At 54.7% G+C, this 13,609-nt stretch overlaps 1 protein-coding gene, 1 long non-coding RNA gene and 3 other non-coding genes across 5 annotated transcripts in view; 1 reads left to right on the forward strand and 4 right to left on the reverse strand.

Annotated features, from left to right (window-relative positions):
* The window catches only part of LRRC75A (leucine rich repeat containing 75A), a 47,129-nt gene extending 37,323 nt beyond the window's left edge, over window positions 1-9,806 (forward strand). The window contains exons 3-4 of the mRNA XM_030294932.1: window positions 4,658-4,773; window positions 7,829-9,806. Of these exons, the coding sequence (XP_030150792.1) occupies window positions 4,658-4,773; window positions 7,829-8,369 (657 nt within the window). The 3' untranslated portion in view covers window positions 8,370-9,806. The remainder of the gene's footprint in view (window positions 1-4,657; window positions 4,774-7,828) is intronic.
* Window positions 9,807-9,908: 102 nt separating this feature from the next.
* Window positions 9,909-11,749, reverse strand: LOC115500483. The gene is made up of 3 exons (XR_003964542.1): window positions 11,320-11,749; window positions 10,497-10,599; window positions 9,909-10,262 (listed from the first exon to the last, which is right to left on the reverse strand). It is a non-coding gene; the product is annotated as an uncharacterized LOC115500483 (long non-coding RNA).
* On the reverse strand, window positions 10,333-10,406 carry LOC115501914. The gene has a single exon (XR_003964965.1). It is a non-coding gene; the product is annotated as a small nucleolar RNA SNORD65 (small nucleolar RNA).
* Window positions 11,466-11,536, reverse strand: LOC115501895. The gene has a single exon (XR_003964947.1). It is a non-coding gene; the product is annotated as a small nucleolar RNA SNORD49 (small nucleolar RNA).
* Window positions 11,750-11,876: 127 nt separating the features above from the next.
* On the reverse strand, window positions 11,877-11,947 carry LOC115501896. The gene has a single exon (XR_003964948.1). It is a non-coding gene; the product is annotated as a small nucleolar RNA SNORD49 (small nucleolar RNA).
* Window positions 11,948-13,609: the final 1,662 nt, after the last annotated feature.

Here is a 13,609-nt window from a genome sequence, read left to right on the forward strand (position 1 = left end):
TGGAGGTGGGGGGGGGGGCGTCCAGCCCGGGGAGGAGACGGGGGTGTGTCTCGTCCCCAGGACACGGCTGGTTGGCTGCGGTCTGCTAGTGCCCGCTTCTGGGCCAATCAGCTGCGGCCCGGGATGGGGTCTGGTTGCACAAAGGGGCTGCTGGGCCTCACCACTTAGGCGAGCAGCGCGGGCCCTGCAGAGCGCGCATTGCTGGGTGCAGGGCGCGCGGACCCCGTTCCTTTGCGGCGCCGGTGTTCAAACTCCTCGGTCCAGGTTGCACAAGGGGCGCGTGGCTGCTCTGTACCGAGAGGCGGCTGTTTCTGGAAACCACGCAGAAACGGCACTTCCTCCTCCTCCTTTGCCGCCTCCCTCTCCTTGCGTCCTCTCCCTTCCCCACCCTCTCCTGACTTCTCCAACTCGGGGCCAGCCCTTGCTTTGTCCTGTTCTCCGCAGGAGGGAGGCCGGGAGGGGCCTTCGAAAATGGACGGAGCTGGGGGAAAATTAGATGGGCTTGCTTAAGGCGGCTTTTGTGGGTGCAAGTGAGAGAAACACCTTGAACCCACCGAAAGCAAAAGGCGTATCCCCGGGAGGGCAGCGCAGAGCGCAGCGCGGGATGGCAGGTCGGGAAGGATGCCAGCCTCAGAGCCGAGCTTGGAGTCCCCATTCCATTTTACAAGCTGTGGGGCTTGCCAGTCTATTCCACTTCCGTAAGCCTCAATTCTCGTCTGTAAAGTGGGGATAATAGCGCCCGTTTCAGGGGATGGTTGCGAGTTAACTGCATTGTGACGAGGTCGTGCATGCAATGCAGGGGCGACGCCGACCAGTAGATGCGCAGCTGGCTGTTGTGTATGTAGTCCAGATAAACTACAGAGTGGAGGGGAGCTCTCACTTCTGGAAGGACACTAGCTCGCGCTGAGTCTCCGATCAGCGGTGAGGTGACCGTATCCATTGTCCTTGTTGGTGAGGAATCGGGCTTGCTCAGTCTCCCAGGTGGGGGAGCGGCCGCGCACGGTCCACGCGTTGCCGCGCCTTGCACGCGGCTGCCCCCTTGTGGCCGTGTCCGCGCACTGCGGCGGCTGCTTTGCCGCCTTTTCCTCTCTTTGTTTCTTCCTTCCAAGGCCCAGCCGCTCAGACCCAGAGGATGACCCCGGACTTTGGCAACCCTGGGAAGTGGTTGGAGGAGGAGCCCAAGCTGAGGAGCTCGGTTCTCAGCTTTGGGGCAGGTGCCGCGGGAGGGTGGCGATGTTCTTTCCCCGGAGTGGTCCCAGGAGTGAAGCCGGGCGGACCACCCAGTCTCACGCACGCACTTGGTCCCTCTGGTCTTTGAAGCGTTTGAACTGGTGCTTCTCCACCTTGGCGACACAGGGGAGTCACCTGCGGAGCTTTGAAACAAGCCCCGCACGCAAGCTGCAGACCCATTCTGGGGTTGGCCACAGGCAGCAGGGATTTTTATTTTTTATTTTTATTATTTTTATTTACATTTGAGAGAGAGAGTGATAGCACGAGTGAGGGAGAGGCAGAGAGAGAGGGAGACACAGAATCTGAAGCAGGCCCCGGGCTCTGAACTGTCAGCGCAGAGCCCGATGTGGGGCTCGAACTCATGAACCACGAGATCATGACCTGAGCCAAAGTTGGACACTTAACCGACTGAGCCACCCAGGCGCCCCTCCCTGAGCCTCTTCTGACCGAGGCCTCCTCACTGGAGTCCCTCAGACTCTTCCCTTTTCCTTGGCACTCAGGGCTACACTGTGCCTTCTCCATCCCTTTGTGTCCAGTGTGTCCTCCCCCTTAGCTCATTCCATGGCCGAGGGGGAGGGTGTCATCAGAGGCTGATGAATGTAACGAATGTGCCTTGAGCCCCAGCCTCGTAATTCCAGTAGCATCTTCCAGGAGATCCTTCACGTGGCTCCAAATGAGCTGGACGCTAACCCCGCCCTGCCTTTCTGTCCCTTCTCCCCTGGAGCCCCTTGCCTTCCACCCGGCTCCCCAGCCCAAAGCCCGGACCCATCCTCATGGCCTCCCAGCCCACACCCTCTCCGCCCCGTGCCAGGTCAGGCAAGCGTGGCGGCCCCCGTCACTTTCAGCCCTTCCCGACACACCCATATGACGAGGTTCAGCAAGAGACTAAGTCTAGGAATCAGAACGTGCAGTCCAGGGGTTTGCACGTGTAATCGCCTGAAGTGACAGGTGACATTTGTTTATCAGAAGGCGTGGGCAGTAGGAAGTGAGGTTCTTGGAGAACCAGAGACCAGAGGTGCTGTCTAAACCGACTGCATTCACTCTCGAGCCTGTGTCTCCTGGATCCCCATTCGGATGCCTCGCCTCTTTGGACACTCAACACCCCCTTTTCCTGCCTCTCCGCTCTCTCGTCTCCCGCCCGCAAGGTCTTCTCTTGCCTTCCCATCAGCCCCAGCCCTGCTCTGTAGGCCTCAGTTTCTTCCTCTTTAATTAATTAATTATATATATATATATTTTGAGAGAGAGAGACAGGGTGTGAGTGGGGGAGAGGCAAAGAGAGAGGAAGACACAGAATCCAAAGCAGGCTCCAGGCTCCAGGCTCCCAGCTGCCAACACAGAGCCCAAAGTGGGGCTCGAATCCGTGAACTGCGAGATCACGACCCGAGCCGAAGTCAGACGCTCAACCGACTGAGCCACCCAGGCGCCCCAGTTTCTTCCTCTTCAAAACGGGGATAATGAAAGTGTTTCTGCTCTGGGGTGTTGTGGAAATTCCGTAAAGTCCTAGCATAACGTCCGTGTGCAGTAATCCATATGACAGATGGTGGTGGCTTGGACCAAGTGGTAGCCGTGGAGGTGGCAAGTGACGGGACCCCAGGTTGTCACCTACTCCTGCCCCCGTAATACGCCCAACACCTAAACCTTTGCACCCATTTCCTCCTCACTCAGGGAGGCCTCGTTTCCTCTCTCCATGCAAAAATCACAAACCCATATCAGCCCTTAAAAGCCAAACTCAAATCTGAGCCTTGGATGGAAGTCCTCCTCCTTTACCCGCTCAGGACAGCACGGTATTTACCCAGTGGGCTTTCCTGGAGAGTTGGCGTGCTGAGCTACAGTCAGAGCACTCTACAAGTTGTAACTGTTTTCATCCTCACAAAATGCCCCGCGACTCTGGTTTGCTATCCCTTCACAGTCAAGTGACTTCCTGAGGTCACAGAGGAGGTACCAAAACGAGGGGGAAGATCCACCGGATTTGGCTCTGAGTCTGTGCTCTTAACGACTCAATACACTGCTTCTCCGTTAGCAGAGTGACGATGGTCACAGGCCATCAAGTTGGCCTTTACTGAGCGCCGGGCACCCTGCTGAGCACTGGTCACAGGTTCATGGTTGAACCTCACCACATACATGTTGCTCTGCGCACGTGGGTTTGCATCTGAGCCCCAGCACTTGCTGGCTCTCAGCTTTTAGCACTGGGCCACCTGGCAAGAGCCCTCCCTCTTGGCCCTCCCTTTCCCAGGGCTTGCTGACCGTCTGTGGGGTTGACGTCCCTTGGGACAGAGCTGGCGTCTCTCTGGCATCTCTCTGATGCCCCCTGGAACCCAGTGTAAGTTCACTAGGCCCTCCATAACAAAATACCACTTAAACGGCAGAGATTTATTTTCTCATAGCTCTGATAGCTGGAAGTCCAAGGTCAAGATGTTGGCAAGGTTGATCTCTTGAGTCCTCCCCTTGGCCTAGAGATGGCCATCTTCTCCCTGTGTCCTCACATGGTCTTTTCCTCTGTGCATGTCTGTGTCCCAATCTCTTTTCATGAGGACACCGGTCATACTGGCTTAGGGCCCACCCCCAAGGACCGCATTTTACCTTAATTACTCTGCACATACAGCCACATTCCGAGGTACCTGCGATTAGGACCCAAATTTAAGAACTTTGGTCGGGACACAATTCAGGACAGTTATTTCAAACTCCAAACTGCTGACGGGACGGGCCTGCAGTCCCTGGCTCAGTCCGTAGAACATGCGACGCTTGTTCTCGAGGTCGTGAGTTCAAGCCCCACGTTGGGTGTAGAGCTAACTTACAAAAAAAAAAAAAAAAAAAAAAAAAATGCTGATTGTCCAGATAGATTAGAGTAGATGAATGAAGTGGGCTGGGAAAAGACTTGGCCTCCCCATTCTTCTATTTTCCCACTTTTGACATTTTTCCCCCTGAGGCACCACAAAAGTATTTCCCTTTCGTCTTTACTATGTGAAAGACCAGTGCGGGACCATCTGTTCACGGCTGTATCCCCAGCTCCTAGAACAAGTGCCTGTCACCTAGAGGGGGTGCTCAGTCAATATTTGTTGAGCAAATGAGTGAGCAGAAAGGCCCTGGACATTGGGGAGAGGCAGAGACCAGGGTGAATACTGGCTAGGGGGTCAGCCAGCACTCAGCTCTGGTCAACGGTCAGATTGTCTGGAATTCAGAGGTCTCTGTAAATCTCGATTTTGCCACGACAGCAACGAATTCACAGAAACGAGAACATGAGGCAGATCCGTTGGCAGCCATTGCCCTCTACTAAGGAGGTCCCCCGTGAGCCGGCAGGACAGGCCTCTGTGAGCAGCCCGGGGGCGTCGTGCTCCTCCAGTGCAGACGGGAAGCTGGAGGTGAGGGCCTGGGCCCCTCTGCCTGTTCCTGCCCCTCAGGGACCCCCTGCCTATGGTCGTCTCTGCAGGAAGGCGACGCGCTGGGCGCCACCGAGAAGCTGTGCAGGCAGCTGACTTACCACCTCAGCCCCCACTCGCAGTGGAGGCGGCACCGGGGGCTGGTGAAGAGGAAGCCACAGGCCTGGTGAGTCTCCGTCACCTGAGGTGGACCTGCCCTGCCCCCTGCCCAGCCTCCCCTCCCCCTCCAGAGTAGCCCAAAGTGAACCCATGCCAGGCCGGGTGTTCCACCACACTCCCTCCCCCGGGGGTGAAGGGAGGAGCTGAGACCAGAGGGGTGGTCTCGGAAGGTGCCCGAAGGAGGGGAGACTGAAGGAGGGCATTCCACAAGGGCGAGGGCCACGAGGGGAGCTAGCTGCAGGCGGGACCCCTGTCTGTGGATGGGGAACTGGGGAGTGTGGGCCCATTCAGAAGGGGTGGGTGGGGAGGCCGACGGGAGGAGTTTCTAATTCCTGGTGTGTGGAATATGGGTGATGAGGTTTTGGGGTGATGGTGGGGTGGTCTGGAGCAGACGGCCAAGAAAGAATTCTTGAAGACGTCTTTGGTGCAAAAACAGGTGATTTTATTAAAGCACGGGGACAGGACCCACGGGCAGGAAGAGCTGCATTGGGGTCGTGAGGGGTAACTCATTACATACCTCAGGTTGGGAGGGGGTCGGGATAGAGTAAGTCTCTAAGGAATTTTGGAAGCAAGGTTTCCAGCACCTTGAGGGGCTAGCTGTTGCTAGGGAAAGGCCATTTATTACCGTTTAATAAAACCTCAGCCACGAGACCCTTTAGATGTGTATCAGGGGCCATCAGCTTGGAGTATGATGGCCAGCATGTATCTTGGGGGAGTTGAGATAAAGGAAGTAGACTTACAGGATCCTCGAGGTTGGGACAAGTTAAGCTAAGGTTCTCTTTTGCCCCTAGCAAAGTGTCATCATGGAGGCAGCTGAGCTCCCAGAGGACGGTCACTCTGCCTGTGCCAAGGACTTGTCAATGGGCTGTAGGCAGTAAGGGAGTAATTTTTCATTTGCCTTAGTTTCCCACATCACCATGGCGAGCACTTAAACCCCCTTTCCTTTGTTCTTGGGTGGCCAGGAGTGTCCGAGGAGTATCATGTAGATGCCACCTGCGGGGGGGGGGGGTGTGCCAGCCTGTATTTCTCTCAACTTGCCCCAAGCTCCCTCATCATGGGCACTCCCACCGGATCCCCCCCAGTTCTCCTGGATGGCTCCTAGGGAGATCCAGACCCCAGCCGTGCCCCTGGCCCACACAGCAATGGGAACCCTCAAGGGTTTTTGGACCTTCTAAAGAAGATTGGGGGGTTCGGGGCAGCTGGGACACAGAACCTGTGGACCGAGACAGGTAGCACCATAGGAAGCCAAATAAAGGGGAGCCTGGAAGGAAGGCTTTCTGGAGAGAGCGCCCCTGCCTTCCTTGTAAATGACCCCGGGGCAGAGTGGCTTGTGTCCTTCCCCTAGACTGGGTAGGGGCAGGACTGCCCTCCCTCACCCACAAGAACTCTGGTTCCTCTTTCCCTTCTGGACTCCCCCACTCCAAAGCCAGGAGAGGAGCTGGATCCTGGAGGAACAGTGTGAGGCTCTCACGAAGCAAGCCCTCAACTGGGCTGAGGTCAGGGGGACAGAACAGGACAGGAAGACCCGTGGAATCTGGAATGCCACTGCGGAGTCTGTGAGCTAGGTCTTTGGGATTGAAAAGCTAGAAATGCGAGCTCTGCTGGAATCCAGGCGCCTCCTCTCCTGTCTCCCCAACACACACGTGTGCTCAGCCCATTCTTCATTTCAACAGCTTCGCTCCCCTCAGGCGGCTTCCCATCACACTTGAGTCTAAACAGGGCCCTCCATGATGGGCCCTCTGCTCCTCTGTGGCCTCTCACCTCTCACTTCCCCTCACCGCAAACAAGGCGGCCTTCCTGCTGGCTCACAGACACCAACTCTTCCCAGCCTCAGGGCCTTTGCATGTACCCACTCTGCTGGAACTTTTACCAGACTCTTCTGATGGCCCACTTCTTTAAATGTCAGCTCAAATTAAGTCCTCAGAGAAGGCTTCCCTGGGCAACCGGGTCCAGGCTCCTCTCACTTCAATCTTGTTTGTTGTCTGTCTCACCCTACCCCCACCGTCCCCCCGCAGTAGAGTGAAAACAGGGATCTTGTCCATCTTGTCCACTACTGTGACCCCAGTGCCTAGGACAGTGCCTGGTATGTAGTGGGAGCTTAACAAACACTTGTTGAAGGATTGAACGAGGGAGGTGGGGGTTGTTACTGTCGTCATTTGACTGGCCACGATCACCCAGCTGCTAGGAGCCTTCCGGCTTCAGATCCCAAGAATAGAGACTTCTGTCCAAGCCGCCATCTTTGGGCGGCTGCTGTTAACATATGCTCTTGAAACAGGCTGAGCCCCCTCCACCTTCCTCTCCTTCCCACGGCTGGAGCCCTGGGGCTCATGTGGTACCTGGAAATGGGGAGCTCTGGTCACAGAACGAGAAACAGGAAGAGCGAGGAGTAGCAGATGGGAGAGTGGGAGGGGGTGCAGAGCACTGAGCCTCCAGGAGTTGGCAGCTACCTGCCCCCAAGTCCAGAGCCCCTGCACCCCACCCCTGCCTGTGGTCCTACAGGGCTCTCCCTAAGGATTCCCCCATCTGGTGGGCAAGATTATCCTGCAAGAGAGGCCTCAGGAGCCTTTGTGGCACTCTTGGGGACGCAGGAAGCTCAGTCCAAGTAATGACAGCAGCAAATACTTCTTCGTAACTCACATGGACAAGGCATTGTCCTAAATGCTTTGTGCCTATGACCTTATTTCATGAACAACTCTGGTACGCGATTAGCTCCATCTGTTCAGGTGAAACTGAGGCACAGGGTTAGAGGTCATGTGACTAAAGATCACACGCATAGGAAGAAAAAAAGAGTGAAGATGCAAACGCAGGCACTATGGGTACCCAGAACGAACCCTTAGTCACTGCAGAAACATCTGGGCCTTTCTTTCCCTTGTGGCCCCTCAAGCTCTGGACAGCCGGGCCCAGCCAGGCTGAGATGTGAGGTAGTACCACGGGGACCAGAGGGCCTGGTCTCTCCCATCCCTGGCATTGCAGAGCAGAAGGTGGCCCCGTGGTGGCGGCCACTGCTGCCCCCGGGGAAAAGGCCCCCTGCTTGAACGTCGCTTGTGCCTTCTCCCCTTCAGCCTCAAGGCTGTCCTGGCTGGGAGCCCTCCGGACAACACGGTGGACCTGTCGGGCATCCCGCTGACCTCGCGGGACCTGGAGCGGGTGACCAGCTACCTGCAGCGCTGCGGGGAACAGGTGGACAGCGTGGAGCTGGGCTTCACCGGCCTCACGGACGACATGGTCCGGCAGCTGCTGCCGGCGCTCAGCGCCCTGCCCCGCCTCGCCACGCTGGCACTCAACGGCAACCGGCTGACGCGGGCCCTGCTGCGTGACCTCACCGACACCCTCAAGGACCCCAGCAAGTTCCCCAACGTCACGTGGATCGACCTGGGCAACAACGTGGACATCTTCTCGTTGCCCCAGCCCTTCCTGCTCAGCTTGCGCAAGCGATCCCCGAAGCAGGGCCACCTACCCACCATCCTGGAGCTGGGCGAGGGCCCGGGCAGTGGGGAGGAGGCCCGGGATGGGCCAGTGGGCCAGGAGGACCCTGGAGGCGGCCCTCAGGATCCTGCTGAAGACCATGAGGGCAGGGAGAACATAGGCAGAGTTCAGACATGACACAGACGTAGGGGGGCCTCCCCAGGGAGTCCTAGTGGAGTAAGATGACTGAGGCAGGCTAGGGGGCCCCACTAGGGGCCTCAGGCTGTCCCCCAAAATTGGCCAGGGCAGCCCCAGCCACGGGAGCCAGACTGTAGCATCTGAAAGGGGGTTGTGTAACACTTCTCTTCGGTCTCCACTGCCCCCTTGCTAATCTCCTCTGCTCCTGAGAAATCCTCCTTGGCTCGAGAGACAGATTTGTGGGAGCAGTCTGTTTGGAGATGCGGAAAGCTTGACCTAATGTTAAGAACTCCCCCCCAGGAACGGAGTGCAGCTCTGGCCCTACATCTAACTTCCTATTTCCTGATAGAGAATTTTTTTCCTATTCTGGGAAGCAAACTCCAGCCAGATGCTACCCTGATAGCCCAGAGGTGTGCCCCCGCTCAAGGCATCTTTACCCTCATACCTGGCTGAAGGTGGGGGGTTGGGGCACTGGCTGCCCAGAGACTCCAAGAGCCTAGTCTCCATCCTGACTCCAGTAGGTTCTACCTCCTCCCTGTAAAGCCCTGGGGGCTCTGAGGAACCACTCCCAGTCTCCGCCTCCATTTCTGAAGCCCGCACCTCCACCTGGGATTCCAGGGCCCCACCCCAGGCCCAGCTACCCCATACCCTTCCAGAGCATCCCAGAAGGCCTACAAATACCGGCATGCATAAAAAGGCCCACCCAGAAACCCTACACCATAACCCCTGCCCCAAGCCAAAGTCTACCAGCCCTTCACTAGGGTTCAGTGTTGCAAGTGTGCAAGCCAGAGTACTGCCCCTTTAAAAGGATCTTAAGGGTCTTTCTCAGAATTTCTCAAAGTCCCCAAAGTAATTCGTGATATGGAGCACACTCCCAAAACCTCCTATGGAGGGCTCCTTAAAAAAACCCAAGACCATGAGATTAAACTTCAAACTCTTGGCAGATCTACGGCCTCCCAAAAGTAGAGGTTCCCAAGGAGAGGAAGCAAAGGTTTTTTTCACCCTCTCTTCTTACTCAAGGCCTACAAGCCTTCTAGGCACAATAAGCCTAGACCCAAGGCATAGACTTCAAGTCCAGGGAGATTGGAAAACAGCCCTTTTAAGCTGAAAAAAAGCCCATAGATGGTGACCAGACTGCTCAGGCAAATGGCAGACAGCTGGGAAGCACGGCCTGACAGGCCTCCAGCCTCGTTGACAGGCAAGATCCCAACTCAGGAAGGCAGCAAGATGGGGGCTAGGTCAAGAACCAGACTATGGCACCTTGCCTGCCACTGCTCAATGGTTGGACTAAGCATAGTTTCAGGAGGTGGAGGCTATGCAAAAGGACGTGGCCCAAGGGCAACAGACTGGAATCAAAGGTGTGGATGCCTTAAATGCTTTGGAACTTTCACCCTTAAAGTCTGAAGTTGTTACAGGAGAACAGCTTAGGCCGGACCATACAGATGTTGACAAATGCCAATACCTGGACTGCTCATATCTAACAGCAGTAATCAAACTTTTCTCCAAATACATTTTTAAGAATCAATACTAAAAACCATCCTTTATTGTAGTACTGGTTTATTGTAATTGCATGGAAATGCTAATTTCAGGAAGAAATAAGCTTTAAGCTTAAGAACTCAGACCCTCACCCAACAGAATTCATACAAAATTAAAAAGTGCAGAAAGCTCTTTGGGCAAGGGAGAACTAGAAATATATTTGTAACACTAGAAAACCAACAGTGACCTATCTTAGAAAAACACATTTGTTGGTTCTACTGCTGGTAACGGAACGGGCTCTGAATCTCAGCCTCAGGTAAGTACTGTTTCCACACCAACTACTGAAGTCTAGGTTTTCAGTCCAAGCTGATGGTGGTCACTGGTCCTCGCATGGCTGACCATTCTCTGGAAGATAGCCTGCAAAGACACTAAGTATCAGTCTCACTCTCTACTCCGACCAACGGTTATTCATAGCATACACAGATATCTTCAGAAAACCACAGGTTCAACACTACACAATCTGCCGGTAATTCCAGCTATTTTTAGGTGATTTCATCATTTGATATCTTTTCTGCATGTCAGTTTACACAAAATTAGCTTATTCATTCTACCAAGGAGGGGGAGGGGGCCCTTGTCCAGACAAAAGCTTACCTCTACTTGGGCTGAGCTGTGGCACCACCGGCTTCAACTCCACACTGCTGATCGCTGATTTTCGACAACCCAGCACTCAAAACCTGGGGCAATTCAGGCACCCCTAGACAGGCAGCAGACACCAAAGACAAAACAGGTAGGTCTTATCAGGATAGCCTCAACTACAGCTCCCAAGTTCATCGTAATAGAAGTTCTTGGAAACGTTCTGGAGATGCTTTTTTGTAAATTAAGCCACAGAAGTCTAAAAGTCTTAACTGGCTTCTTTGGATATCGTAACCTCCACTTACTTAAGTCACATCAGTTTTTAAAAATACTTAGTTTTAAAGATAGAGAGCAAGCACGGGCAGGGGAGGGGCAGAAAGAGGGAGACAGAATCTGAAGCAGGCTCTAGGTTCTGACCTGTCAGCACAGAGCCCAATGCAGGGCTGGAACTCATGAACTGCGAGATCATGACCTGAGGCCAAGTCAGGTGTTTAAATGACTGAGCCACCCAGGTGCCCCTAGTCACATCATTTTAAAGATCCCAGACCTAAAGCTACCATTTTAAAGGACGAGGAAAACAATCTCAGCAAATAGGCGATTTGCTCAGGATTATACAGCAGTGAGATGAAAAGGAAATTCCTGGGTTTCCTCTGCACTCAGCTCCACGACCACTATGAACCATAATCAGGATCTCAGAGATGTTGCCAATAAAGGTCAAGGGCTACACGGATACAAGGGATTAGGTTAACCGATAAAATTCCCACTATCTAACCGGGAACTTCACCTAATGTAACAAGGAGGCTCACTCAACCACTAAACTTCTCCAGAGATCAAAACTCACCTCAAGGCAGGCCACTCATCACTCGAATCCTCAGCTGCTAACGATCGCACGCTAACTGGCAACCTGGGTGAATACAGATAATAAAGGTCACTGCTCAAACCAAGATCCGCCAGGACACCGGCAGCTGGGGAGGACTTGTTGACTGCAGTCAGCCAGGAACTGTTATCGTCAGTTATCGCTTCTGACGGCACTTCCTATAAGTGATTTCATCAGAGCAGTCAAGCACCTCCCCACTCCCCAGTACCACTCCAGAAACCTGGACACCACCTGGAAACAAGCCGTAATTGCTCCACAAACAACCAGGCCGTTGGCTGTTCTCAGCAACACATTGTGATGGTGCGGTGTCCAATGCACAAACGTTACAACTGTAAACTATCAGCCAATTCCACTGCATTTGAGCAACCAAAACGTTCCAAATTACAGCTCCAACCCCGCCCAGACTAGGTCCTACCTTAGGGAGGGATCCTGCTCCCGGCTGGCACATGCAGGGCGACGCGTGTTAAGGGCCAAGTTCTGGCGGTGATGTTCAATCACCCTGTCGAGGTTTCAGCGACTGCGGTCAGACAGCCATAAAAACCGTCAGTTGTCGATTCTGACTGCACTTCCTAATCTCATTATCATCGGGACAGTCGGCCAAGTTCTCCACGTGGCCCCCATTACCAACCTCACCCGCGAAGCGCGCTCACGTGCAGGCCGACCCACACTTACCCACTTCTCCGGGGTTGGCGCGCTCCCCACGGCGGGTCCGGGGAGCGGGGGCCCGGCCTTCGGGGACCTCAGGTTCCTGGGACTGCAGCAGCCCTACGGGATAAACAGGCACGCGGCCCTTGAGCCTCGGTCCCCCGCGGCCCTGCGCGACTCTCCCCCCACTGACGCGCCCGCCACGAAGCCCGAGCCGCCCTCCACTCCCCACATAAGCCTCCCGAAACCTTCTTTGCAGAAACCAGGAAGCTTCTAGCTCATTTGCCCTTGCCGCCAGCCACTAAGCTAAATTACAAAACCCGCTTACCTCCATAGCGACTCTAAGGGAAAGGTCGCTTTAGTTGCGTGCCTTGCCTTTAAGGAGTCGGAATATTCCATTCTTCACAAGAGGGAGGGTAATGCTGGCAAAGACTCACGGGAACTTCCAGCCCATTTAACGATGCAGATTCCGCCCCACCACCCCAGGCCACCCCCCCTCCTTTAGAGCCCATGGTCTCTTCCATGGCCCCGGATAATGTGACTCGCGGTGCCAGGAGTGCTCCAGGGCGCATGCGTGGGGGCTGAAACGCGTTAGCCACGAGGCGTTGGGGCCCCAGGCGCTTGTTAGCTGCGTGGTTTTGTGCGAATCACTCAGCCACCCTGAGCTTCTGTTGCTCCTCTGGTCATGAAGATACCGGCACCGCAGAGGTTACTCTGAGGATCACATGAGATATCACACCTGAAACAGCAAGCATTCACAAATAGTAGTGCTTCTGATTCTAGGAAGCGCTGCCAGTTTGCTCTCTTCCCGCAGCTATTTCAAAACATCCACGGAGTCTCTCAAAATCCCTTCTTGCTGACAGCTCTCATCACTCTTGAGAATGACCCCTAAGGAGCAAGCAGACGTCTTATCTGGATCCGCTTCCATCCTCTTTTCTCCTGTGCCTGTTCTTCGATCTCACCAGCAATGTAAACCTCTCCCTCTCCGCAAATGCTTTCCTTTCAGCATTTGCACATCCTTAGGTCTTCCCCACTTAAAAAATACTCAATTCGTACGCGTTTTATAAACACTTAGGACACCAAGGAAGAGCAATTCATTTGGACTGGAGAAAATTGGGAAAGCTATAGCGAGACAACCTGTGAGCTGGTCTTAAGGATTTGGGTGGGGTGGGGGGCTTCCGGCAAGAGCCAAGTGGGGGGTGGGGGGGGGTCAAATACACAGGCCCATCAGTCTACCTGAAGAATACAGTAAAAGTGCTAAGGAAGACATGGAGGACAGCAGGGGTATAGGGGAAGAGGTATCTGGAAATATTTGGGCAAAACCCTGGAGGACTGAGGATGCCAGCTAGGGTGTCCTGTGGGCACTGGGGGAGCCTTTTAAGCCTTCAGAGCACATGGGTAACATGTTTCTCTTCCCTCTTAGGAAGTCCCCTCTGGCGGCCTTGCAGAACAGCTTGGAGGGGTAGGAACTGAGCAGGTAGCCCAGCAGGGAGGGAAACCAATAATCCAGAGCCTGAAGGAAACCAAGGAGCTCAAAGGCTTTGAGAGAGATCTTGGATGTGGCTGGAAGCTGTGGGAAAGGACAAAAGGTGGCTGTGTTGCCGGCGTC

The sequence above is a fragment of the Lynx canadensis genome, chromosome E1 (genome assembly GCF_007474595.2).
Source record: "Lynx canadensis isolate LIC74 chromosome E1, mLynCan4.pri.v2, whole genome shotgun sequence".
In the NCBI taxonomy this organism is placed as follows: Eukaryota; Metazoa; Chordata; class Mammalia; order Carnivora; family Felidae; genus Lynx; species Lynx canadensis.